General features: G+C 42.7%; 1 protein-coding gene across 3 annotated transcripts in view; it reads right to left on the reverse strand.

Moving 5' to 3' along the window:
• Positions 1-27,329, reverse strand: part of LOC147417864 (Rab3 GTPase-activating protein catalytic subunit) — a 34,755-nt gene extending 7,426 nt beyond the window's left edge. Inside the window, exons 1-14 of one of the 3 annotated variants that reach the window (XM_086506427.1) lie at positions 26,930-27,329; positions 26,672-26,838; positions 26,363-26,455; positions 7,580-7,680; positions 7,415-7,480; positions 7,077-7,250; positions 5,967-6,070; positions 5,694-5,884; positions 5,459-5,616; positions 4,779-5,168; positions 4,603-4,667; positions 4,473-4,521; positions 4,208-4,358; positions 4,033-4,117 (exon numbers count right to left, since the gene is read on the reverse strand). In XM_086506427.1, coding sequence (XP_086362553.1) covers positions 4,033-4,117; positions 4,208-4,358; positions 4,473-4,521; positions 4,603-4,667; positions 4,779-5,168; positions 5,459-5,616; positions 5,694-5,884; positions 5,967-6,070; positions 7,077-7,250; positions 7,415-7,480; positions 7,580-7,680; positions 26,363-26,455; positions 26,672-26,732 — 1,688 coding nt within the window. In that variant the 5' untranslated portion in view covers positions 26,733-26,838; positions 26,930-27,329. Of the gene's footprint in view, positions 1-4,032; positions 4,118-4,207; positions 4,359-4,472; positions 4,522-4,602; positions 4,668-4,778; positions 5,169-5,458; positions 5,617-5,693; positions 5,885-5,966; positions 6,071-7,076; positions 7,251-7,409; positions 7,481-7,579; positions 7,681-26,362; positions 26,456-26,671 lie in introns of those variants that run through there. The other 2 variants (XM_086506428.1, XM_086506429.1) reach the window with 2 other exon arrangements.
• Positions 27,330-27,636: the final 307 nt, after the last annotated feature.

Raw genomic sequence — 27,636 nt, forward strand, 5'->3', positions numbered from 1 at the left:
AGCGTAGACAATCTAATATAATTTAATTGACTTATCCTAAGGCCGTAAAATAATTCAGGCCTTAAGATTACTGTTGTTCTAAGGACCCCATCTCATTCCTGTGCTTGCACTAGCGCGCGTAATTTTTCTGAGCCTGAAATCTGAGGCTACTGCTTACCCCTTCATTGAAGAACCGATTTCCCAATCACTAGGTCTTCAGGGTATTTTTTTGCTAGAGTCTCCTTGAGGTGCACTGCCCAAACTTGGGCGCACCTGAGGCCCAAGAACTACTAGATCTATTCTGATGTGTACACAACTAATTAGATAATTCTTTTTCTCGTAAATACATTAATTATTTACAAAGTCTGACATAGTTACAATTCCCGATTGCTTACTCTTTCTAAGCAAGAGACTTTATGTGCTGCTAAAACATCTTTGATGCACAATAACACGTGGAAACTAGAAAACAGAAAGTTAGATTGTGCCAATCTGCTTTCATAGACAAATGCTATTCATCAAAGGAATTCTTCAAGAATTTACATCATTCACGACAAACTATGGCCATTAAAAGATTAAGAATGATTTTGGACAAAGGACCACCACAAGCTTCAATTAGCAAATGCCATAGTGGATCATTATCAATGGATTTTTGCAGCTCCAGTGGCTCCTTCATAGGAGGTGTTGTGAGCCTAGCAATTATTGTTGTCACATGTACATAGTAGCTTTCTATATCTTGGTCATTTAAAATCTCCTGAATGGGATGGTCTTATTGTTGATTTTTCCTTTGCTTTTCGGATTCTCTAAAGCAACCTTTACTTTTCATGATGAATCATGCATGACTACACTTTTTTTTGCCAATATCGTGGAAAAAAGGCTTGGTGAAATTATTGCCTAAACAAGCATTATGTGAATCCTTCTCTTATTGGTGTTCTATTACAATTATGCTGGTCGTTTATAAATTGATGTCGAAAATGCTTGCTACATGCATTAAAGATCATTTGTTTTCCCGCATACATGTAGCTCAGTATGAATTCATTCGTTGTAGACAAATTATGGATAATCGTGCTAATGCCCTCCTCGGCATTCAATCTTCGCCAAAAACACAAATCAAGATGTACTCATCATGCAGGTTGATATTGAAAAAGCCTTTAATATGCTTCATTGGGATTTCATTGCACAAATAATGGAGTGCTCAAGCTTTGGTACTAGAATGCGGTGTGTGGTCTACTTTCTTTATGAACATAGTCAATCTTTGGGTATAGTTCAGGATGTCCTTTGAGTGCCATGTTATATGCTATTGCTACTCATCCTCTAGTGCTTTATTTGGATGCTTTGACGAAAGTTGGTCATTTACATGGATTGGTATTACCATTTGGAAATTATTTCGTGGTGCAAGCTATAACAAACTTGGACACCCCAAGTCTAGATTCTGTCGTGACACAAAAGAGATTCACTTCAAAATACTTCACAATTCAAGAGTCGACATGGCCCGGCGTAGTTCCGTGCCAAAAGAGATTGGCCCCAAAGATTGGTGCCCCTTTCATTATTTCTTTTTATATTAATCTTTGAGCAAAGTACAACGCTCTCAAACTTTGCGCCCAGATGCTCTGAGAAGTGAGACCCTTGGGACTTATTTATTGATACAAGGGGTGCTAAAAGCAGAGCCCCAAAAGTAGTTAAACTCAAAAGCAATGGGTTCCCAAAAGCTACTGGCTTTCAAAGCTGCCAAAAAGCACAGCGCTTTCTGCAGAAATCCGTACAACTGCCACGTCAGCACGATCAACGCAAAGAGGGGGCGTTCGTACAATGCCACACCAGCAGGTCCGTACAGTCCACATCAGCAGTCCGTACACTGTCTGTCCGTACAGTGCCACCTCAATGGGGTCGTGCCACATCACCACTTTGTGACACAAGTGTATGCTGATGATTTCATGTTTTAGCCCAAAAATCAACCAATTGATGTAAGATGTATCATGGATGCCTTACAAATCTATGGGCTGGCTGCTGGTCTTAAGGTCAATTTTTGGAAATCCAAACTCTTGCCACTGCATCAAATGGATTGGCATTCTATAATATGGCCAAGTGAGATTGTCAAGCCTGATCAGATTGTGCAACATCCTGGATATCCTTTAGCTTGGTCAGTTTACGATGCCAAACGATTGGATCGGGTTGAGCATAAATTTATATCCAAATTACATTATTAGAAATTGTCTACCTGGCCATTACATGTACGCCTCAGAATAGTTCACTTCATCTTGATGGCATACATGCAGTTCTTTCTACCGTTGTTACATTGGCCATCTTGTCGTCTTCGTGCTCTCATGTCTCGGATCTTCGAGCAATTTGGTCCACTTGCTCACACAAAAGAGGATTGCAACTACTTTCTATAGATAAAATATGTACTCCAAAATTTTGTGGTGGCCTGAATATGTTGCATATATGCTCTCATGTTCTTGCTACAAAGGCCACGTTGTTGTTATTATTAGTGGAGCTAAAACAGCCCTCGACTTTGATATTTGCTTATTTATGCTCTCATGCGGTTTCTAGACCCGTTTTTGGTCATTGTCAACCTTTACACTAGGATGTGGTTTTTGAAAAACTTGAAGCTACGATTCCAGGTTGCCCCCTTGTTTCTAGTCTTATAGCTTATTGGAAACAAGTAACCAAGCATTCATCTTGGCATGGTTGGGATCGCAATCATGGCAATTCGCTCGGGCTAGAAAGTATACAGTCTTTGATCAGACCTTAGTCCAATGGCCGCCAAGGTAGGCATTTTTCCTCTCCCAAATTTTTTTTGCTTTGATATCAGATGCTGTCGACACTAATGGGAGTGTACTTTCATTTCAGCAACCAGCTATTACTTTTGGCCTTGGTATGCATTATAGACACGCATGGAAGATTATTCGAGATATTGTTGTTTCTAAATCTCCCATTCCACCACTCTTTGTTGAGGATCGACTCTGTGATTGGCATTATGATGGTTCCTCTATGTGTTCTTGATCTGCCCGGAGGGTCAATCACCATTTGCAATCATCCTCCTGGATAGCAAATCATTGCAATATGATATGGAATATGAATAAGAGTACTGCATGGTGGTGCAATAAGGTCATGAATGTTTGGCATGCTAAACTTCCCTTCAAAGAGCGATTGCTCATGTGGAGATATCTCATTGGAGTTCTCCCAACTGGCAAATTTCTTCATACTTGAAGAGTTGCTTCTTCATGATGCGCTCGTTGCACTGCAAAGAATGAGACTATTTCGCATTAGTGTGTATTGCTCTCATACGCATCTGTTTGTTGATTACATCTCTACATGCCTTCGTATTCGTTTCCCCAAGCTATCGTTTGGTCCATATTTCTGGCTTTTTGGAGTGCTTCCACCTTTGCTTCGGCCGTATGCATACTTTTTTGCTTGGGTTCGTTTTTGGGTGCTCTGGACAGTTTGGAGAGCATGGACTCTTCTCATGTTTCAACAGGTACAAGTGGATTACATATTCCTCTTCAAAACCTCTCTTCGTCAATCTCTTAAATTTGCCCATGACTTGGATGAGCTCTCCTCCCTTCAATATGAGCTCTACTTTCATTGTTTCCGATTTCCCACCTGTAATGTTTTCTATGGGTTTTCCTTGTTTTGAGGTTCCAATTAGTAAATTTAAAAAAGAAAATGTGTGCGCGTGCGTGCGTGCGTGCGTCTGTGTGTGTGGGTGTGGATTTATAAAGAAGTGTATGTAATTGTGTGGGAGCATATATTAGTACCGAATTCTACACCCGCTATTGGGCATTGACGATGTTAGTTCGAATGTCGTAGTATTTAGTCAATACTATGCATGATGGAGCTGATGGTTACATTGTGTTGTGTGTGACAACCATGAGTCTCTACTTCACACTTTCCTTAAAGGTGAATCTGGGCTTATCCTGGATTCATCTAGGTATATGCTTATGAAAACCCAAAATAAATAAACTCACTGCAAGTTCTTTATCAAACAACGGAGCTAACGCCAAGACAAACCCACCATGCAGACTACTTATGACAACCTTAAACAATTAGACTTACACTGCGAGCTCTTCATCAAACAATGGAGCCTGCCTTGCCGCAGGAATCGGCCTTGCTGATGACCAGAGCTCCTGCCAAAGGTTACCTACATTGTTGAAAACAACAACAGAATTACCAGCGTCAGAAGACCGAATTTTGAGAAAACCACATTGGCAACTAGCTCTCTACTTCTCACCTTGTGACTGCATTCTTGCACTCAAATAACCTCGACACTCTGTTCCATGCTTGGTTTCTTTCGCTGAGGACTCCAAGCAATGGCTTTGTCTCCAATCTGGCGGAGAGTACCACCTAACAAAATCTTCTAGAATGCATCCAGGATTTGCAGCCTGCAATTGATTGCAAAATTCGATTAAAGAAGACTCCAGGAGAACTAAAAGATATGATACATGTTCAGATTGATGCTAGTCGTACACACGGCCAAAAGGCAAGGGAAGTCTCACTTGAAATGCCTGCATATCTGATAAGAGCTGAGAACAGCCGGCACCAACGCTGAACACCCAGTGATTTTACATGATTAGTTGAATTGTCTCACTCCCACACACATAGAATATGGCAGACTTCTGGACTAACCTTCCCGTACGCAAAACAAGCTGCTCTTTTTCCTCTATTAAATCTTCAGTAAGCACATGTCCTTCCTGCAGGATACATCAGCAAATAATTGGTTTAATGTGATGCTTTTTTGTACAGCAAAAGAATGTATGTCTCGTAACCAGCATGCAAAGAAAGCTCTGAAATGCTAAACATGCCTGCATTTTGGGTGCATATACTTGTTGACCTGTCTCCAACATTGTTAAATCTGGAGCTGGAAAATCCACTCCAAGTCTGACAAACACCTCGCCCTCTTTCCCACAAGCAAACAATCTGGCAGCATCGAGCATTTGATGATGCTCAGCAGAAACTTTACTTTTCAGCATTGCAATAAAGTTACCCAGATCTGTTGCACTCAAGGCGTCGAAGCTCTCAGTACACTCATTTAAGGCATCCAAAAATGATAGGTCTGCAGCATGCCTTTTCTGCCTTGCAACACAACAATTGATGACTTGCAGTTTCTGAAGGATCAGGCAGTATCGCAAATCAGGTTCACCATCGAGTGGAAGCTTAGGAATCGGCATTTCTTCATCCCAGTGGTGGCGCAACTGCAGTGAAACCAATCCCAAACAAGGAACTGAGAGTTTAGCCAAAAGAGATGGACACTTAAATATGTACAAAGGGTATGCTAGATATGAGCTAGGTATGCCCTTGTCAAACACGACAATCCTGCTGATTCTATACAGTATTAGCAGACTCCTTTACTAGAACCTTATAAGAAAGACAACATGAATTACATTACAAAGTTAGACCAAAGATTGAAGGCAATGACATAACAAAAAGAGAACACCTTTGATTCATGTAAATCATAGACCTAACCTACAATAGTCTTGCCTACCTCTAATAAGAGTTTGCACCAGAACTCTGCCATTCTTTGATGAGTCCTTAAGCTGCCCATAATCTCAGCGATATGTGAAACAAAACTTCTGGGGGGTGCCCCATGTATGTCTTCTACTATCTTTGTATGGGAGGCATTGAGATCGTATTGCCGTGTATCTGCAACAGAGCAATACAAAACTCATTCACTACATGGTCCCAATGCATTGAACTCAAACCTTCTTCTCACTGCTTACCAGGCTCAAAGAGCGACTGGACACAAGCCTGCACTTCTTCTTCTCTGGAGGCTTTAGAGTCCTTGCTTTCACGAAGAAGCGAGTTTTTCATAGCTTTCATGCCCGATACCAATGCACCAGCACTCTGGGTGAACTCTTTTTCAGCTTTGATAGAAATCAAATCTTTCACATTGTTTACCGACCTGGCAATCCTGCAATTATCTGTTTCAATACAACTTCGGCAATCACAGTAACCATTTTTGGCACCAAATGCGAGTGCAAAAAAGGACTGACTCAATAACTGCAGCAAGTTTCCTCAACAGTTTTGAAGATGGAACCACAATGAGAGACATGGCCCTTGCGTATGCGTCCTCTTCAACTGGATCCTTCCTTGGACTCTTCATAACACGAATCAAACACAAGTACATAATGCCAACATAGTTTGAGACTTGTTTCTGAAAAGATCAGATGATATAAAGCATTCACCAAGCACACATGAAAACTAACAAGGCAAATCCATCAAGTGTGTTTCAACACCTTCTGCCAAAGTACATTTTGGCTTGCCTGTGGCAAAGGCCTTTGTATTTGGTCATATTTTTAAGCTTTGGAGATAAAATAATGATCGATTGAAGTGGTGATCCCCTAAATCATTGTTGGTTTCTTTTATGCTCAAACTTTGCACTTGAGAAAACCAATGCAAATCATTAACCCTTGCACTCATTTCTTCAACATCTGTCACACTGATCGACCAAGCGATTGAGCTGGGGAGATCCAGACGCCCACGACTGCTGAGGACTACACAGCATCGACGGAGGCTGCATCAGAGGATTCGGATCACTTTGGCCCGACATGCACGACGCCCGGTCAGACTACTGACCATGGAGGAGATTGATGAGATCCGCCAGCGACCAATGCTGGATCTCTTGTGATCTAGATATCCCAGCTAGCTGCTTAGTTCACACCTAGCAGTTTAGGATTCCATAGTATTTTATTTTGTCATTCTGTCATTTCATTTTTGTCATCTTGTTACTTTGACTTTGTATCAGATCCACCACATTGTAACTTTCTGGTCTCATAGGTCACTTTGGCCTTTTGAAGACGTTAATATAACATTTCATTTCATTTCATTTCTTAGATAGTTATATATTTAAATACTTTCACTGGTTCCTTTTGCGCATTTATCAAAGTTATTAACAGCAGGCCATCTTAAATGATTTAACATTTCTTATGCTTGTTTAAACTCTATGAGTGGCTTACTACAAGGTGACCAAGAAGTAAAATCCAGAAGATCATTGTTCCAGGAGTGCTCTGTGCACATGACTGTATGTTGGTTTATGCTCATAATAGCTCTGAGTTGGAACATTCACGTAAGAAATTATTTATTTGGAAGAAAAAAAAACTGACCTCAAGGGCAGGTTGGTCTTGATCAAGACTACCATCGATGCCTGCTAGTTTACTGACATGCGTAAAATTTTGCTTTACACGATCAATTGCCATCATGTAGTACTTCCAAAACTGATGCTCCTCCATCTTATTTGGTACATAATCGAACCTCAAATTTTGAAAATCCTTATCATCCTGCAAAATGAAGAAAACCCACAAAACAAGTCCCCAGCTTCCATTAGTTTATGTGTACCTTCTGAACCACACTCCGGTGCTTCTTGATATTCTTATCAAGGTATGGAAAACCTTCAGAGTGGATGCTTCTGTTATTCCAAAGTGGTCAAACAAACTAACCTCACCTCAAAACATTCAAAAGGCACATCACCAGCATCCTTAAACCACAGAAGATATTTTTTTTCTGGATCCTGTATCATAATTAGATAAGGTGAAGCTACACAACCTTTGAACTCCAATAAGAATTTTTCCATAACAAAAAGAAAAACTTCAAAAAGAGAGAAAAGGACCTTTGAAATGTTCAAAATACACTCATAAAGCTTCTCCTGGAACTGCTGCTCGTTTTCACATTTGATGCTGTGACTCGGTTCATCTGCTGTTTCATCGGATCCTGCCAATCCAAACGTTTTTTTTTTTTTAATAGAAAACTCCTATCAACAAACAGAATAATAACCCCAGACACCTATTCACTTTACAGTGATTTTAAAAAAAGCAGAACAAGAAATGGAAAAATGGGAAGTGAAAAAGCCATATTCTGTCAACACATAGCAATATGAAAGGATTTTTATCATTTTCCTGCCTGACAATGGCCATTTCCTGTCAGTAAAACTATTCTCTATAGCTGTGAGTTGATTATCAAACCTCATATGTGTCAAATTCTGTCAACACAACCAAGGAAAGTACAATGGGCACGCTCTCAAAAAGAAATTGAGCCCTAAACAGTGTCAGGACTTAATGCAAACAGACAAAAATGTGTCCTTACAACCACTAATAGAAGGAAGTCTGATGGTTCCATGACAGGGCAATAAAACAATAATACCACCATTCACCATGAATCTTTCAATCTAAAACCTTGGTGGGCAATCGTGTGTATATGTACAACAAAGGCAGAACCTTTCAATCAGGGAAGCAGAATTCACAAATCGGACATTAAATAGGATATGATATAATACATGCATAGATTAGGTGCATGAGGACAATGTATATGTTAGTGCAGTGGAAGGTTTGGTAACATGGGAGCAGAGAGAGAGAGAGAGAGAGAGAGAGAGAGAGAGAGAGAGAGAGATGAAATGAAATGAAATGTTAAATTAACGTCTTCAAAAGGCCAAAATGACCTATGAGACCAAAAAGTTACAACACGGTGAATCTGATACAATGTCCAAGTACCAAAAATAAAAAGAAAAGGTACCAGGGTAGTTAGGTACGTAGTGTTTGGTACAAATTCGGTTGGTAAGGTACGTAGTACAGAATGGATTGAGTTTTTAGGTACGTAAAAATTTGTACTTTTCTCCACAAAGCCTAAAACTGAGAGTTTTTCATACGTTTATATATGCATTCACCAAGACTTCTACTAAAAGCTAGCAAATCAACAAAAGACCATTGCAAATGCCAAAAACTAGAGTCCACGACTCTAACCGAACAATGAAAACACAAAGCTGAGCTTAGCTAACCAAATATGTCAGATGTCTGCTGTCATGGTCACATAAAACTAAGAGCATCAAAATAAATACACAATGAATCATGATAATCCAAGACTGAAGTCTGAAGTCCTAACTCTAATAAGTAGTAACTACTACAAACCGCACACTGCACTCAAAGCTGGCACCTGCAAGAGAGGAGCACACACCGCACTAAACCTGTATCTCTGCTAAAATCAGTCGCTCTTAGCCACAATAAGGCGTTTTTCGAAAAGAGAGGCCTAATCGGCTGAAATAGAGCTGCCCAACCCTCCCCCCCCCCCCCCCCCCCCCAAAAAAAAAAAAGGTGTACGGATCTATACTGTACGGATAGAATCCGTACGTATGGATGCAACCTTGAAAGGTACCGAGAGAGAGAGAGAGAGAGAGATGAAAAAAAATGAAATGTTATATTAACGTCTTCAAAAGGCCAAAATGATCTATGAGACCAAAAAGTTACAGTGCAGTGAATATGGTACAATGTCTTGAGTACCAAAAATAAAAAAGTACGAAAAAAATGGGTAGTATAGAATCCTAAACTACTACATGTGCACTAAACAGCTAGTTGGAACTGTGTAGGATATGAGTAGGGCGGTGAAAGTAGTGAATGAGGGCTAATACAACACAATGTGAGACCTGATACAAAGGTTGGTACAAGATGAGCAGGGTGTACAATCCTCAGAAGAACATATCACAGGAGATCCATCATCGGTCGTGGTCAAGCCAATCGACATTGAAATCGGAGCATTAAAAGTGTGTCTAGGCTCAATTCAAAGTCATTTAGGCCCCACGCTACACTATATAAGTTGGAGGGTACTAGGAATTTAACTCAAAGGAGGCAAACTGAACACACGGCAGTAAGAGGGCATTCTAGGCACTGACTTCCCGGGTTATTTGGGTCGTTAGTCAACATTTGATAAAGCAAAGAAATAGAAGAAGCGTGTTCGATTTGAAGAAGTACCCAATTCTTCTTCTTCTTCTTCTGACAGTTCTTCTAGCTCTTCAGATCGAGCGAAGAAGACAAAAAAGGTAAAAAGCGAAGCAAGAAACAACGCTTCGGAAAGGGAAGAAAAAGGCGAAGAAGTCTAAATCTCGCCCAGTGAGTGACAGTTCTACAGAGGACTTGTGTACAGATAGTTCAGACTTTGATGACGGAAAATTTTATGCGAACAAGAAGAATTTTTATAAAGCCAACAAGTATGACTTTCTGGAAGATAAAAGCAAGAAAGTTCGAGAATTTAAGGAAGGTGGACAGTCGATCAAATTTGACACTTTTTCAGGATACAAAGATGCTTCGAAGGCTTTGTCTTTTATACAGCAGTTTGACATCGCTTTCGCGAGAGGACGCTACTCAGAGCACTCCAAGATTCGGAGAGCTGCCTCTTATTTTAAGGGGAATGCTCGAACTTGGTGGTCCACGCTTCTTTTAAACAAGATTGTGCCAGTTAAATGGCTGAAATTTAAGAAGATTTTTATTTCTTCTTGGTTGACGCAAGAGTATGAACGCGATCTACGAGCTGCTTGGAACCATCTTTGGATGACCAAGAGAGATACAGTGGATGCTTACTGTGAGAGATTCTGGAGCTCTTTTCTACCCGCCTCTTCATTCAAGAAGATCTCGTTCAGAGAACAGATTGAGCAGTTCACCTTGGGTCTACCTACAGAAATCCAAGATCACTGCTTGGAACAGAAATCAGCTTCAATTCAAGAGTTGATGAGTCATGCGAAGCGGGGCTTTGCCATTCACTCTGGCTGTCTGACCTACCCCACCAATGAGGCCATGACACAACGAGCCGAAAGACTTCAGCGAATGAAAGTAGAAAGAGAAAGAGCAACCCAGAAAAGAAGGATGCACGACCCAAGCTTACTCCTGAGGAGAGAGCTCGCTTCATCAAGGAGGAGAAGTGCTTTGGATGCGGGGAACATGGACATATCTCCGCGAAGTGCCCTAACAAGGCATCGAATGAACAAGATGAAGAAAGGCCAGAAAGTTCTAAAGCAGTTGAGAGACGTGGCAGAAAAGGCAGATAAAAAGCAGAACTGGTACCACATGACGTGCGACCTGAACCGAATCAAATGAATTAAAGTACAAACTTTGCCACTTTTGGGGCAAAGTGAAGGATCAGGAAGCTCTTTTGAAGGAGCCAAGGCCAACTTCTGTTTACTTGGAATTGGCGGCTCGATTTGGAACGATGCTCGACAGGCTGAGGCCACAGGCGGAGGTAGTTCGAGTGGCACCCGGACGGGATGTTGCCATTACACCGAGCATTGGCAAACGTCGTTTGCAATGACATGGGTGTTCAGGGCACGCGAGTGACATTCTACTCGAAATCCCTTGGTACCACAAGAACTAAGCCGTGGTTGACTACCGGGCCGAGAAAGCGACTTCGACAAATGAAGGGCTCAGAGATTGTACTTAATGAACTTCAGTTTTTTTACTCATTCTTTTGGGAGAGAACTAAACAATGGATAAAGGTCGAATATGTTTTGACCTGAACAAAAGAACGCCAAGATTTTTCTCCACACTCATGCCGATTGCTTTTTAGAGGGCCTGAAGATCATACCATTGATTTGATACCTGGAAGCACACCACCGAACCGGCCACCTTACCGTGTGAGCCGAGCACAGAATGAAGAGATTATGAACCAAGTGAAAGACCTTTTGGAAAAGGGTCTTGTCCACCCTAGTACTTCACCGTATTGCTCTCCGATGTTGTTGGTTTTCAAGAAAGACGGATCTTGGAGAATGTGCATCGATTATAGAGCTCTCAACAAAATCACCATCAAGAACAGATTTTCGATTCCTAGGATCGATGATATACTCGACAGATTACAGGGATTCTCGTGCTTTAGCAGGATTGATCTGAAGAGTGGATATCATCAGATCAGAATCGCGCCGAGAGACGTCTACAAGACAGCTTTTCGAATGACTTTTGGGTTATTTGAGTTTTTGGTGATGCCTTTTGGCTTAACCTAATGAGCGCGCGGCGGTGTGTGCAAGTGAAAGAGCACGCGAGGAAGTGCAGTGTGTGTGCAGAGAGGGGAGGCGAAGGCCAGCAGGAGAGAAAGCGCTAGCAGAAGAGAGAGGGCTCACGTTTTTGGGGAAAACTCAATAAGTGAGTTTTGGGTTTTCCCACTTTTATTATGAGTGACCTTTAAAAAATGTGTCCAGGTTCATATTGAACTTGGACAAAGTATAAAAATGTACAAAAAGGGGTGGCCTTTAACCCAACAACCTCCCACTTAAAGGCATAAATGGCGCCTTTAAGCTACGTGACTCCCACCATCTCTATGCATAGATGATGTTGTGCTTTGCGTAAGCACTTAGTGAGAGCATCGGCTGGATTTTGTGATGTATGAACCTTAACCAATGTAATAAGGCCATCCTCAAGCACTTCTCATATGAAGTGATACCGCACATCAATATGCTTTGTGCGTGCATGAAACATGGCATTCTTTGCCAGACATATAGCACTCTGGCTATCACAACCAAGCATAGGTGCCTTGGAAGGCAAGCCAAACTCACTGCATAGGCGTGCTAACCAAATAGCTTCTTTGGAAGCCTCAGTGGCTGAAATATATTCAGCCTCTATAGTAGACAATGCAACAATCTTTTGCAATCTAGAACACCATGAAACAGCACCTCCCGCAAGAGTAAATACATAGCCACTTGTGGATTTCCGTGTATCCACATCACCAGCCATGTCAGAGTCACAAAATCCCTTCAACTCCATTGGTCCTTCGCCATAGCAAGAGGCATTTGTTTTTAGTCCCTTTCAAGTACCTCATAATGGACTTCACTGCATCCCAATGCAACCTGCCTGGATTAGCCATAAACCAGCTCACAACTCCCACTGCATGGGCTATGTCAGGCCTAGTAGCAACCATAGCATACATAAGTGAACCACAAGCTGAAGCATAAGGCACACTTTGCATGTCATTGGCTTCTTCCTTTGACTTGGGACAATCATCCTTGGAGATTTTAACATATGGCTGTAATGGCACACCAAGAGGCTTTGCTTCAGCCATGTTAAATCTGTCCAGCACCTTTTCAATGTACTTTTCTTGCGACAAATACATATGCGCTTGTCTCTTTGCCGTGTAACACGCACTCCAAGTATATGTTCAGCTGCCCCAAGGTCTTTCATTGAAAACGCAGATTTCAACTGCCCTTTAAGAGCATCTACAGTGCTTCTTTTCTTTGCAGCTATCAACATATCGTCTACATAGAGCACAAGAATAATAGGGCTGCCATTCTCATCACGTTTGGTATACAAACATGGCTTCTTTTATAACCATGTTTAAGCATGAAGCGATCAAACTTCTTGTACCACTGTCTACATGATTGTTTCAGCCCATACAAGCTTCTATTGAGCATACATACCAAATGTTCCTTGCCAAGGATGACAAAACCCTCGGGTTGCTTCATGTAAAGCTCTTCTTCCACATCACCATGCAAGAAAGCGGTATGTACATCCATTTGGTCCATTTCCAAATCAAGAGCGGCCACAATGGCAAACAATACACGCAAAGTGGTCATCTTCACAACAGGAGAGAACACTTCCTGAAAGTCTATGTCCTTGGTTTGAATATATCCCTTTGCCACAAGCCTTGCCTTATACTTGGGTTTTGCATCAACAGTTTTGATTTAATATACCCATTTGTTAGGAACAGCCTTCCTTCCTTTGGGCAATTCAACCAAATCCCAAGTATGATTAGCATGCAAAGCTTTAATCTCTTCCTGCATAGCAAGCTCCCACTTGTCGTTGTGCTCACATGTCTTTGCCTCTTTATACGTAAGAGGCTCTCCCTCATCTGTCAACATAATGTAAAGCAAAGAGGGGTCATATCGACTCACAGGCCGTCTTTGACGAATAGACCGCCTCACCCAATGATCCACATTATCCGGCAATGGGTTTACATCAGGTGGCACTACAAAATCATCAACAATGGGCTGCTGTACATCATTTTCAGCACCATTTTCAGCATTGTTTCTTGGCTGCAAATGCCCTTCAGGAGCCTCAATTTGCTGTCCAACATCATCTGGCTCAAACACCATTGGATCATCTACATTTTCAGCCATTCGTGGTGCCTCCTGAGGATCAAAATTAGGCCTAACAGGTGGCTGGTCATGCTGAAATTTCACCCTTTTATGGTCATGCTTTGAGGCACAATTGTTTTGAAGTAGCCTTGCCTCATTAAAAACAACATCCCGACTACGTGTGTACTCCCCCCCATTGTCTGTACGCAAGCATTTTAGCTTTCTACCTGTTTGGGTGGTCACAAATGCATGAAATCTCTTAAACGCAGCAAAGGCTTCATCCTTAGACTTAAGCAAATAAACCCAAATTTTCCTAGAATGATCATCAACAAAGGAGACAAATTACAGGGATTCTCGTGCTTTAGCAGGATTGATCTGAAGAGTGGATATCATCAGATCAGAATCGCGCCGAGAGACATCTACAAGACAGCTTTTCGAATGACTTTTGGGTTATTTGAGTTTTTGGTGATGCCTTTTGGCTTAACCAATGCTCCTGCGATATTTAACCAGATGATGGACAGGATTTTTCGAGAGTACAGGCTATTTGTTGGCACTTTCTTTGACGATATCATTGTTTTCTCCAAGAATGAGGCAGAACACAGAGATCATCTGCTTCAGGTCTTTCAGGCATTACGAGATCACAAGTTAGTGATTAATGCAAAGAAAAGTGAATTTTTCCTACCAGAGATACACTTCTTGGGACACATTGTCTCAACAGCAGGAGTGCAAATGGATCCGGCCAAGATAGAGACTATTCGTGATTGGCCCGACTTGAAGAATGTCCATGAAGTTAGAAGCTTCTTGGGACTATGCTCGTACTACAGGCGGTTCATTCGAAAGTTTGCAGAGGTTGCTGCCCCTTTGCATATCTTGACACAGAAAGGAGTCCCTTTCTCGTGGGGGTCCACAGAGGTGACTGCCTTTCAGACATTGAAAGAGAAATTGACTACGGGACCAGTTTTGACTTTGCCAGACTTGCAGAAGTCATTTGAAGTATATTGTGATGCTTGTGGTCGTAGTCCGGGTGCGGTCTTAATGCAAGAAGGCCATGTCATTGCTTACGAGAGTCGATTGTTCTCAAGGCTGGAGATGACAGCACAAATTTATGAGAAAGAGCTTTTGGCAGTTATCCATGCTCTCACTCAGTGACGGCATTACCTACTCGGAGCGGATTTTACTGTCTTTACAGACCATCAGAGTTTGCGCTACTTCTTGTCACAGAAGCAGCTTTCGGAAAAGCAGATACGGTGGGTGAACATCTTGTCACAGTTTCACTTCCAGATTGTCCATGTGCAGGGACAGAAGAATGTGGTGGCAAATGCTTTGTCTCGGAAGCCATTGGTTCTGGCTATTTCCGCGATACATCATAGGAGCTTCGAGGATATGGTCGACCAGTATGCCACAGATACAGATTTTGCAGACGTTTTCACACGGATACGGGATGGGGAGACAGTAGCGGGATATTCCATTCGGGAAAGGCTACTTGATGAGAAAAACCACGTTGTGCGTTACACAACCATTGAGGGAAAAGGTTATGACTGAATGCCATTGTCCACCTTTTACGGGTCACCGCGGCATTGCTACCACCATGAAAGGGGTAGAGAGATACTTCTTTGGGCCGAGACTCAAAAGGATGTGGAAGAGTTTGTGCGCAGTTGCTTAGTATGCCAAAAGGTCAAGTTTGACAGGCATAAAGCACAGGAATTGTTACAGTCATTTACCCATACCCACCCGCCCCTAGGAAAGTATTGCAATGGATTTCAGTTTTGATCTCCCGAGAACACAGAGTGGTCACAATGATTTTCAGATTACATGGCATGCCTGAGACGATTGTCTCCGACAGAGACCCCAGATTTACGAGTTTGTTTTGGAAGGCAATTTAGGAGAACATTGGCACGCGGTTGCAGTTCTCGTCATCGTTCCACCCGCAGACTGATGGGAAATTTGAGATTGCCAATTCAGTGGTTCTAGATTTATTGAAGTCTTATATCTCGGATCAGAAGACTAAATGGGAAAAGTACCTACCTTTGGTGGAATTTGCCTACAATAACACGATACACTCTTCGACGGGGAAGACGCCATTTGAGATTGTTGAAGGTGCTGCGAAGGTTCCACCCTTCCTAAGCACGAAAGATAAGATCTTTGAAGCGGATGAATATACGCGAGACTTAGATACGGCTTTTGCCAAGGTTCGCGCGACTTTGCAGAAGTCTCAAGAACGACAGAAAAAGGCAACGGATCGCCATCATCGCGACTTGAAATTGAAGGAGGATGATTGGGTGCTCTTACGTTTTGAAAAGGCACGCCTAAGAAAAAAAAAGTGAAAGGAGAGGCTTTTTCCAAAGCTTAGTATGCGATACTACGGCCCTTTCCAAATCACTGAAAAGATAAATGATGTCTCCTTCTGACTAAAACTGCCTAATACTTGGAGGATTCACAATGCATTTCATGTGAGTCTCTTGAAACCTTTTAAAGGTGATGTGCCTGATGATGGGGAGCCTGATGAGCAACCCGAAGTGGAAGAAAACGAGGAGATCCTTGTTCCTGAACAGATTTTGACACATAAGGATACGAAGAAAGGTAAAGTTCGAAGGCGGTTCTTGGTTAAGTTCAAGAACTATCCTTCATTTGATGCGAAGTGTATGGAGGAGGAGGACCTAGCAGATACTCCTCGGATTGTGAAACTTTACCTCGATGCTTTTGGTTTAGCATAGTCTATGTCACAAAGTGATGACGTGGCGGACAGCAGAAACCCTAATTTCTGCCAGAAACCCTAAAATTCCTGCAAACCCTAATTTTTGCCAAAAACCCTAAATTCCGGAAATCGCGGAGGCGGATTATTAAAAAAAATATTTTTTTTTTTATTTTTTATTTTTTGGAAAATGATGAGCGACGCGAATTTTGCTTTTGCTTTTTTTTATTAAAAAAAGAGAAAAGACTCTCTAAGAGAGAGAGAGAACTGATGCTTTTGATTTTAAAAGCTTTTGGGGCTCTGCTTTTGGGCATCCCTTGTAACCTTTAAATTAGTGGTGAGGGCCTCACTTCTCAGGGTATCTGGACGCAGAGTCTGAGAGTGAAACCCTAACCGCTCTCTTGTACTTTGATGATTGATTAATACAAAAAGAAATACCGAAAGGGGCGCCAGTCTTTGGGGCCAATATCTCTAGGCACGGAACTCCGTCGGGCCAGTGCAAATCTATTGTGATCTGTGAATTGTTTTGAAGTGGTTATTTGGTGCTGTCGCGGTTGATTCTTGACTTGGAGTGTCCAAGTTTGTTACAGTGGTATCAGAGCACGGCCGATTTCTCTTCTACGGGAAATCCGATCCCCGAATTTTTTTCCGCGGCACCTATGGCTTCAGGCAATGATCAGTCGACTCCCTCTGCATCTGGAGATGCGGGCTGGGATCACAACGAAGATTCAGGCAGAGAGTATGGCCCGCCTTGGCCTACTTAGGCGGAGCGGCGAGAGATAGAGCGTCGCCAGTTGATCAGCGATGCAACAATGATGATGCTCAATTTTGCCAAGGAAGCGAAGATGGCAAAATATATGAACCAGACCTCTTTGGAAGAGGTACAGATGGAGTGGCAGAGAACCACAACACCACTCCCGAAACCCGCTCTCAAGAAACCTTCTGCCTCCAAGAAATATACGGAGAAGGAACTGGAGAACGTGGTTGATGCACGGATTGCTCAGCTTTTTGACACGCAAAAGAAAGCCAAAAAGCACGGCAAAAAGCAGAAGAAAGGCACTGACTTCCCGAGATATTTGGATCGTCGGTCGACATTCGACAAAGCAAAGAAACGGAAGAAGCGTGTTCGATTTGAAGGAGTACCCAGTTCTTCTTCTTCTTCTTTTGACAGTTCTTCTAGCTCCTCGGATTAGAGCGAAGAAGACAGAAAAAAAGCAAAAAAGCGAAGCAAGACACAAAGCTTCGGAACGGGCAAGAAAAAGGCAAAGAAGGCTACATCTCGCCCAGAGACTGACAATTCTACTGAGGACTCGTCTACAGACAGCTCAGATTCCGATGACGGAAAGTTTTATGCGAACAAGAAGAATTTTTACAAAGCCAACCAGTATGACTTTCTCGAAGATAAAAGCAAGAAAGTCCGAGAGTTTAAGGAAGGTGGCCACTCGATCAAGTTTGATACTTTTCAGGATACTCAGATGCTTCGAAGGCTTTGTCTCTTATACAGCAGTTTGACATCGCTTTCGCGGGAGGACGCTATTCAGAGCACTCCAAGATTCGAAGAGCTGCCTCTTATTTTAAGGGGAATGCTCGCACTTGGTGGTCCACGCTTCTATTAAGCAAGACTGTGCCAGTTACATGGCTGAAATTCAAGAGGCTTTTTATTTCTTCTTGGTTGACTCAAGAGTTTGAGCGAGATATACGAGCTGCTTGGAACCATCTCCGGATGACCAAGAGCGATACAGTGAATTCTTATTGTGAAAGATTCTGGAGCTCTTTTCTACCCGCCTCTTCATTCAAGAAGATCTCGTTCAGAGAACAAATTGAGCGGTTTACCTTGGGTCTACCTACAGAGATCCGAGACCACTGCTTGGAACAGAAGTCAGCTTCTATTCAGGAGTTGATGAGTCATGCGAAGCGGGGCTTTGCCATTCACTCTGGCAGTCTGACCTACCCCACAGATGAAGCCATGACACAACGAGCCGAACAGACTTCTGGGAATGAAAGTAGAATGAAAAAGAGCAACCCAGAGAAAAAAAAAGGATGCACGACCCAAGCTTACTCCTGAGGAGAGAGCTCGCTTCATCAGAGAGGGGAAGTGCTTTGGATGCGGGAAACATGGACATATTTCCGCAAAGTGCCCTGATAAGGCACAGAAAGAACAGAATGATAAAGACGACGACAGGTCTGAGAGTTCGAGAGCAGCTGAGGAATGTGGCAGAAAAGGCAGATAGAAAAGCAGAACTGGTACCACATGGCGTGGGACTTGCACCGAATCAAATGAATGAAAGTACAAACTTTGCCGTTTTTTTTTGGGGCAGAGTGAAGGATCACGAAGCTCTTTTGAAGGAGCCAAGGCCAACTTCTTTTCACTTGGAATTGGCGGCTCGATTTGGAACTGCGCCCGACAGACTGACGCCACAGGCGGAGGTAGTTCGACTGGCACCCGGATGGGATGTTGCCATTACACCGAGCATTGGCAAACTTCGTTTGCAATGACAGGGGTGTTCAGGGCACGTGAGTGACGTTCTACTCGGGATCCCTTGGTACCACAAGAACTACGCCGTGGTTGACTACCGGGCCGAGAAAGCGACTTTGATAAATGAAGGGCTTAGAGATTGTACTTGATGAACTTCAGTTTTCTTACTCATTCTTTTGGGAGAACTGAACGATGGATAAAAGTTGAATATGTTTTGACCTGAAGAAAAGAACACCAAGATTTTTTTTCTCCATGCTCATGCCGATTGCTTTTGAGAGGGCTTGAAGATCATACCATTGATCTGATATCTGGAAGCACGCCACCGAATCGGCCACCTTATCGTGTGAGCCGAGTACAGAATGAAAAGATTATGAACTCAGAGAAAGACCTCTTGGAAAAGGGTCTTGTCCAGCCTAGTACTTCACCGTATTGCTCTCCAGTGTTGTTGGTTTTGAAGAAAGACAGATCTTGGAGAATGTGCATCGATTATAGCACTCTCAACGAAATCACCATCAAGAACAGATTTCCGATTCCTAGGATCGATGATATACTCGACAGGTTACAGGGATCCTCGTGCTTTAGCAGGATTGACTTGAAGAGTGGATATCATCAGATCAAGATAGCACCAGGAGATGTCTACAAGACAGCTTTTCGGACGGCTTTTGGGTTATTTGCGTTTTGGCTTAACCAATGCTCCTGCGACATTTAACCGGATGATGGACAGGATTTTTCGAGAGTACAGGCTATTTGTTGGCACTTTCTTTGACGACATCATTGTTTTCTCCAAGAATGAGGCAGAACACAGAGATCATCTGCTTCAAGTCTTTCAGGCATTACGAGATCACACGTTAGTGATTAATGCAAAGAAAAGTGAATTTTTTTTCCTACCAGAGATACACTTTTTGGGACACATTGTGTCAACAGCAGGAGTGTTAATGGACCCGGCCAAGATAGAGACTATCCGTGATTGGCCCGATTTGAGGAATGTCCATGAAGTTAGAAGCTTCTTGGGACTGTGTTCGTACTACAGGCGGTTCATACGAAAGTTTGCAGAGGTTGCTTCCCCTTTGCATATCTTGACACAGAAAGGAGTACCTTTTTCGTGGGGACCCACAGAGGTGACTGCCTTTCAGACATTGAAAGAGAAATTGACTACGGGACCTATTTTGACTTTGCCGGACTTGCAGAAGTCATTCGAAGTATATTGTGATGCTTGTGGTCGTAGTCTGGGTGCGGTCTTGATGCAAGAAGGCCATGTCATAGCTTACGAGAGCCGTTTGTTCTCTAGGCCGGAGATGACAGCACAGATTTATGAGAAAGAGCTTTTGGCGGTTATCCATGCTCTTACTCAGTGGCGGCATTACCTACTCGGAGCGGATTTTATTGTCTTTACAGACCATCAGAGTTTGCGCTACTTCTTGTCACAGAAGCAGCTTTCGGAAAAGCAGATGCGGTGGGCGAACATCTTGTCATAGTTCCACTTCCAGATTATCCATGTGCAGGGACAGAAGAATGTGGTGGCAGATGCTTTGTCTCGGAAACCGTTGGTTCTGGCTATTTCCGCGATCCATCATAGGAGCTTCGAGGATATGGTCGACTAGTATGCCACAGATACAGGTTTTGCAGATATTTTCACACGGATACGGGATGGGGAGACAGTAGCTGGATACTCCCTTCGGGAAGGCTACTTGATGAAAAAGACTATGTTGTGCGTTACACAGCCGTTGAGGGAAAAGGTTATGACTGATTGCCACTGTCCACCTTTTACGGGTCACCGCGGCATTGCTACCACCATGAAAGGGGTAGAGAGATATTTCTTTTGGCGGAGACTGAAGAAGGATGTGGAAGAGTTTGTGCGCAGTTGCTTGGTATGCCAGAAGGTCAAGTTTGACAGGCATAAGGCACAGGGATTGTTACAGCCTTTACCCATACCCACCCGCCCCTGGGAAAATATTGAAATGGATTTCATTTTTTTTTATCTCCCGAGAATACAGAATGATCACGATGATTTTCCGATTACATGGCACGTCTGAGACGATTGTCTTCGACAGAGACCCCAGATTTATGAGTTTGTTTTGGAAGGCAATTTGGGAGAACATTGGCACGCGGTTGCAGTTCTCGTCATCGTTCCACTTGCAGACTGACGGGCAATTTGAGATTGTCAATTCAGTGATTTTAGATTTATTGAAGTCTTGTATCTCGGATCAGAAGACTCAATGGGAAAAGAACTTACCTTTGGTGGAATTTGCCTACAATAACACGATACACTCTTCGACGGGGAAGACGCCATGTGAGATTGTTGAAACTGCTGCGAAGGTTCCATCCTTCCAGAGCACGAAAGATTAGAAATTTGAAGCGGATGAATATTCGCGAGATTTGGATACGGCTTTTGCCAAGGTTCGCGAGACTTTACAGAAGTCTCAAGAACGACAGAAAAAGGCAGCGGATCGCCATCGTCGCGACTGGAAACTGAAGGAGGATGATTGGGTGCTCTTACTTTTGAGAAGGCACGCCTAAGAAAGAAACAGGGAAAGGAGAGGCTTTTTCCAAAGCTTAGTATGTGATACTACGGACCTTTCCAGATTACTCACAAGATAAATGATGTCTCCTTCCGATTGAAACTGCCAGATACTTGGAGGATTCACAATGCATTGCATGTGAGTCTCTTGAAACCTATTAAGGGTGATGTGCCTGATGATGGGGAGCCCGATGAGCAACCCAAAGTGGAAGAAAACGAGGAGATCCTTGTTCCTGAACAGATTTTGGCACATAATGATACGAAGAAAGGTAAAGTCCGAAGGCGGTTCTTGGTTAAGTTCAAGAACTTTCCTGCATTTGATGCGAAGTGGATGGAGGAGGAGGACCTAGCAGATACTCCTCGGATTGTGAAACTTTACCTCGATGCTTTTGGTTTAGCATAGTCTACTCCAAATGGAACCCAGAATTCAGCTTGGCCGAAGATCTGGTGCAGTGGGATGCACAAGAGGGGAGTTACTCCACTCCTTTGTCAACAGATGCCTCGATTTTGATACTAAAGTCACTGATGTCTCTTTGAGCTTCAGGGATACTGAGAGCTGACAGTATTCTGCTGGATGACTTTATGAAATGGAATTCCTGATTATGATACTGATTTGTTCTTGACTTCTTGTGAGTGCAGGAACTGATAGCCGAAATGACTGCAGCATTTTGGTCTACTTGATCTCGAATAGACATGGTTGCAATAGGGGTTAGTCAATCGGACATCGATGAGGTCCCGATTGGACCTAGATGTGATTGCTAGCTACATTGCCGATAAATCATGGTCTAAGATCCGAATGAATGTTGAATGTCATGTGATGTCCTGTGATGTCTGGTGATGTCCTGTGATGTCATGTGATGTGACTGTCGATTTTGTACATGTGCTAGATGTGTGTTCCTAGTACGTAGGTACTAACAGTCAGTGTCTGCTAAGACGGTTTATGGCTTTTGTCGGTTTTGCAGGTGTAATCGCGGTCGATTACAATGCTTTCAAGAGGGGGGAATGTCACAAAGTGATGACGTGGCGGACAGCAGAAACCCTAATTTCTGCCAGAAACCCTAAAATTCCTGCAAACCCTAATTTTTGCCAAAAACCCTAAATTCCGGAAATCGCGGAGGCGGATTATTAAAAAAAATAAATTTATTTATTTTATTTTTTTTTTGGAAAATGATGAGCGACGCGAATTTTGCTTTTGCTTTTTTTTATTAAAAAAAGAGAAAAGACTCTCTAAGAGAGAGAGAGAACTGATGCTTTTGATTTTAAAAGCTTTTGGGGCTCTGCTTTTGGGCATCCCTTGTAACCTTTAAATTAGTGGTGAGGGCCTCACTTCTCAGGGCATCTGGACGCAGAGTCTGAGAGTGAAACCCTAACCGCTCTCTTGTACTTTGATGATTGATTAATACAAAAAGAAATACCGAAAGGGGCGCCAGTCTTTGGGGCCAATATCTCTAGGCACAGAACTCCGTCGGGCCAGTGCAAATCTATTGTGATCTGTGAATTGTTTTGAAGTGGTTATTTGGTGCTGTCGCGGTTGATTCTTGACTTGGAGTGTCCAAGTTTGTTACAGTCTACTCCAAATGGAACCCAGAATTCAGCTTGGCTGGAGATCTGGTGCAGTGGGATGCACAAGAGGGGCGTCACTCCTCTCCTTTGTCAACAGATGCCTTGATTTAGATACTAAAGTCACTGATATCTCTTTGAGCTTCAAAGATACTGAGAGTTGACAGTATTCTGCTAGATGACTTTATGAAATGGAATTCCTGATTATGATACTAATTTTTTCTTGACTTCTTTTAAGTGCAGGAATTGATAGACGAAATGACTGCAGCATTTTGATCTGATTCATCTCGAATAGACATGGTTGCAATAGGGGTTAGTCAATCGGACATCGATGAGGTCCCGATTGGATCTAGATGCGATTGATAGCTACATTGCCGATAAATCATGGTCTAAGATCCGAATGAATGTTGAATGTCATGTGATGTCTAGTGATGTCCTGTGATGTGACTGTAGATTGGTACATGTGCTAGATGTGTGTTCCTAGTATGTAAGTACTAACATTCAGTGTCTGCTAAGATGGTTTATGGCCTCTGTCTGTTTTGCAGGCGTAATCGAGGGCGATTACAATGCTTTCAAGAGGGGGGTATGTCACAAAGTGATGACGTGTCTGCCCGGGAGCCGAAACCAAGACTGCTGTCTGCTGCTGAAAAACCCTAATTCTGCAAACCCTAACCCTAAAACCTGCAAACCCTAAAATCTACCAAAAACCCTAACCCTAACCCTAGCAGCAGAGCTGATTTTACGTGATGATGACGTGGAAAAATTTCCGGATTTTGCGGTAGTTTTTCAGCTTTTGAGCAACAGCAGTTTTGTTGCTTTTCTCTACGCACTTTGTGTGTGAGAGAGAGAAAAAGACATTGCTTTATTTAATTGAAAGCTCTAGAGAGAGAGCTTGTGAGAGAAAAAGAGTTGCTTTTTTATCTGAAGCTTTTGGGGCTTTGCTTTTGGCATCCCTTGTAAACTTTAAATAAACGGTGAGGGCTCACACTCTGCAGAAGCATCTGGACACAGAGTCTGAGAGTGACCCTAACCGCTCTCTTGTACTTTGAACATTGATTAATACATAAAGAAATATCGAAAGGGGCGTCAGTCTTTGGGCCAATATCTCTAGGCACGGAACTCCGCCGGGCCAGTGCAAGTCTATTGTGATCTCTGAATTGTTTTGAAGTGGTTATTTGGTGCTGTCGTGATTGATTCTTGACTTAGAGTGTCCAAGTCTGTTACAACACCTCATTTGGGGACATTCCTACTTGAAATCTCGCCAATCCACCCTTTCGGCCCGGTTTAGCATCCAATACATCCACCATACGAGGTATCCATCTTTTTGCACTTTATTTGCGGTAATACTGGTTTTTCTCTGTTTTCAGCCTCCCATAGGTTGGCAGACATGAGACCTACCTCTATCTACCTCCTGCAGCATCCAAGCAGCTAGCCTCTTATGTACAAGCACGCTGACATTCATTGTACAACAACGTTTTCAGCCCCTCACATGTGGTTATCGAAGCGACAACTGGCTGACATTGCCGTTTGTGCATTGGATTCGATTACCTATTGACAAGCACCTTCCGGTGGTGGTCAGTGGAGTCTACCTGTGTCTGCTACAGCTTGCAATACCCTCTACTTTGGCTCGATCTCTCTTATAGACCTGTAACTCTTGGGTCCATTCATTACAGTTCAGCATCAACGGTCGTTGACTCCAAAGGGGATACAACTTGTGCATTACGTTGGAGATACCTATGCCACCACAAGAGCAGCATGGCATCGTCATCTACTCATGCTTTGTACCTACTTTTCCAGCTGGGGAGAAGTTGGATGAGACTAACTACAACATTTGGAAAACAAAGATCAAAACCATCTTATCCTTCCTCAAGCTATGGCTTTGGCTCAACCAACATAACCACAACATACATTTTGGCACCGCTGAATCAGGAAACGGGTAGAACGACTGAAACGTTTTGGCAATGGCTGAAACTCCTCTTATGAAACAGGTCAAGAAAAGAACAAAGAAGAAACACTTTATTTGTATTTCTTCTCTCTGTAGACACTCAAACAAGTTGATTTCAAATGATGATTTACACTAAATGTTGACACTCAGTTTTGAAATACATTTTCTGATTCATGTTTCGAGCATAGTATTTTCCGGACCGGTCTGATGGGAACCATACTACCGGACCCCTCCAAGTCCAATTGACGTATGATTGTGTTTTTTGGACTTCCCCAACGATTAAAAAGAACACTATCTACTATGAGACTTACTAATGATCGTCATTGGCATGTACGATGATAAATGATCTTGGATTGAGCTAGAATCTAAAGTCTCCATGGTGTTTCATTGCATTCTATAATTTTTTGCTCTTCTTTATGTAGGCTGTTTTTATATGGAATCCAACGTATAAAATCCTTGAGGGGTTTGATCCGTGCTTCCATACCCACCGGAGTCCAACGTATGGTTGCCGTATGGAAAAACTATGGTTTCAAGTGCAAATGCCTAAGTTCAAGTTTGAATATATCTATCTCGTTTTGTAGAGCGCTTCCTAATTGATGGATTGCTTACATGATGCATCTCATGCTTCTATTTGAAAACTTAAAGTTGAAACTTTTAGTTGATACATCTCATGCTATACATGTATGCACCCTATATGTATGTATGGTATTTCAAACAGGCATTTCGGGTCCCTGTTTCGTTTACCCTTTTGCCAAGCATGATACATTTCACCCTGAACAACCTCAGAAATATCTTCCACAAGGTCTTTAACACAGCATGAGCGGTGGGATCGAGGGCATAGAACTAGTCACAAAAAACGTGGCACTCGTGATCCATTCAATGGGTCTGAGTTTACTTTGTTCTGCGGCGGGTTACTTTACAAGTTTGTGAAATGGATTGGGGGGGGGCATCGCGGAGGTCACGAGTTTGAAACTGGGTCAGAATGGACAGCAGTCAACACCGATGACTATTTTTCCACCCTCCAATTGCCTCAAGATCCACGCTTTCCATGGACACCGTCGATCCCATGGCTATCCTCTGTGTGTGTGTGTGTGTGTGTGTGTGTGTGTGTGTGTGTGTGTGTGTGTGTGTGTGTGTGTGTGTGTGTGTGTGTGTGTGCGCGCGCGCGCATCAGCTGAATGTTTTTAGCTACTCTCCACAGCTGAGTAGTTCTGGGCTTTTCCCCTTGTATATGATCCTTTCAGTGGGTTTTCCTCGCTTTGAGGTTTCCCACTAGTAAATTAATCAAATCGATTTACAAAAAAAAAAAAAAAGTGTGTGTGTGTGTGTTACACATATACATACGCACACACACAATCCAGCAAGAAGTAAATGTGTATGCATACTTGTTGGTGAGACAGATCTTCCAAAATCTGTCTTGAACTCTTCCTTGATTTCTGTCAGCAAACGCTCAGCTTTTGTGGCAGCATTATGAATTGCTGCAAAACAGATTTTAGGAGGCTTTAAGTAATAACACCAAACTGCATCTTATATTAGCTGCACACTTGAACCAAAAAGGCTCAGATTGCATGTTCAAATTGTGAGGAAAATTGATGGTGCTTTGAGCAGTTGCTTATTATGCAGTTCAGAGGCCAATACGAAGAACTATGAAAAGCTACGAGCGTGAAGGATATTACAAATCAACTTGTACTTACCATTCTTAGCTCTGGAAAGAAATGAGGACTCCATCACCATTCTCCGCGAACAATGACCCATGTGCAACCATCCATTAATGGGTGCAACAAAGTATCACGATATAAAATCAACGTCTTCCCAAGCAAGTGTCATGAGCGTCATGCAATACAGTTCCCTCAATCAATCTCTGCTTGGTGCAGCATCCAAAACCAATATGAGTGATTTTATAGCACCTGCTGAGTTACCAGACTATGTATGATTGTATTGCATTCATTCACCTGCTGCGTGACTGGAGTATGGCGATGGATTTGGAGCCAAAATGGCAGTTTGGATCACCAATGCATACCGTGGATAGCAAGCGGATAAGATCTCTGCTCACTGAAGGTGGGCTATTTTAAAAGCGATGAGAAAATCTGTAGACAGCTACCATAGCAGGTTAGGGAGCAGGGTTTAAGCAGAAGGAAAAAACGCAGAAGCAGAACCACATGGATAAGCAGAAAAAGGCGCTGCTTTGTATAGTGTTTTGGGGAGCACAAACCGACGCGATTCCCTCAGGATGGGGGGCAAGCACACATACGCATAGCACGGAAAGGGGGAGATGGAAACAAAGGAAATGGTCGTGTGCAGGCTCGGCCGGCGAGAGCGAGAGGGAAGAGAACGGGCTTTGAAAAATTGAAGGGAGGACCAGGACCTGGTTGTAATAGTCCCTTCTTTTGAATTTTACTGGCATTCAGTACGACACCGATAAATTAATCAAAGGTTTACCATTCAAATATAACTCACTTTTTTCTTGTTTTTAACACACACTCTCTCTCTCTCTCTCTCTCCATTTCCCTCTTGAATAACAAGTCTTGAGTTCAACTCTCCTCGTCGTATAGATCTTTAAGGTCTCTTGGGATTGTTTCCTACCACGTAAAAGTTATCTTCTTCTCTCCTCTGTGTGTGTGTGTGTGTGTCTCGACAATATCTTTAAAACACAATGGGA

The sequence above is a fragment of the Adiantum capillus-veneris genome, chromosome 30, assembly GCF_014529385.1.
Source record: "Adiantum capillus-veneris isolate H3 chromosome 30, ASM1452938v2, whole genome shotgun sequence".
In the NCBI taxonomy this organism is placed as follows: Eukaryota; Viridiplantae; Streptophyta; class Polypodiopsida; order Polypodiales; family Pteridaceae; genus Adiantum; species Adiantum capillus-veneris.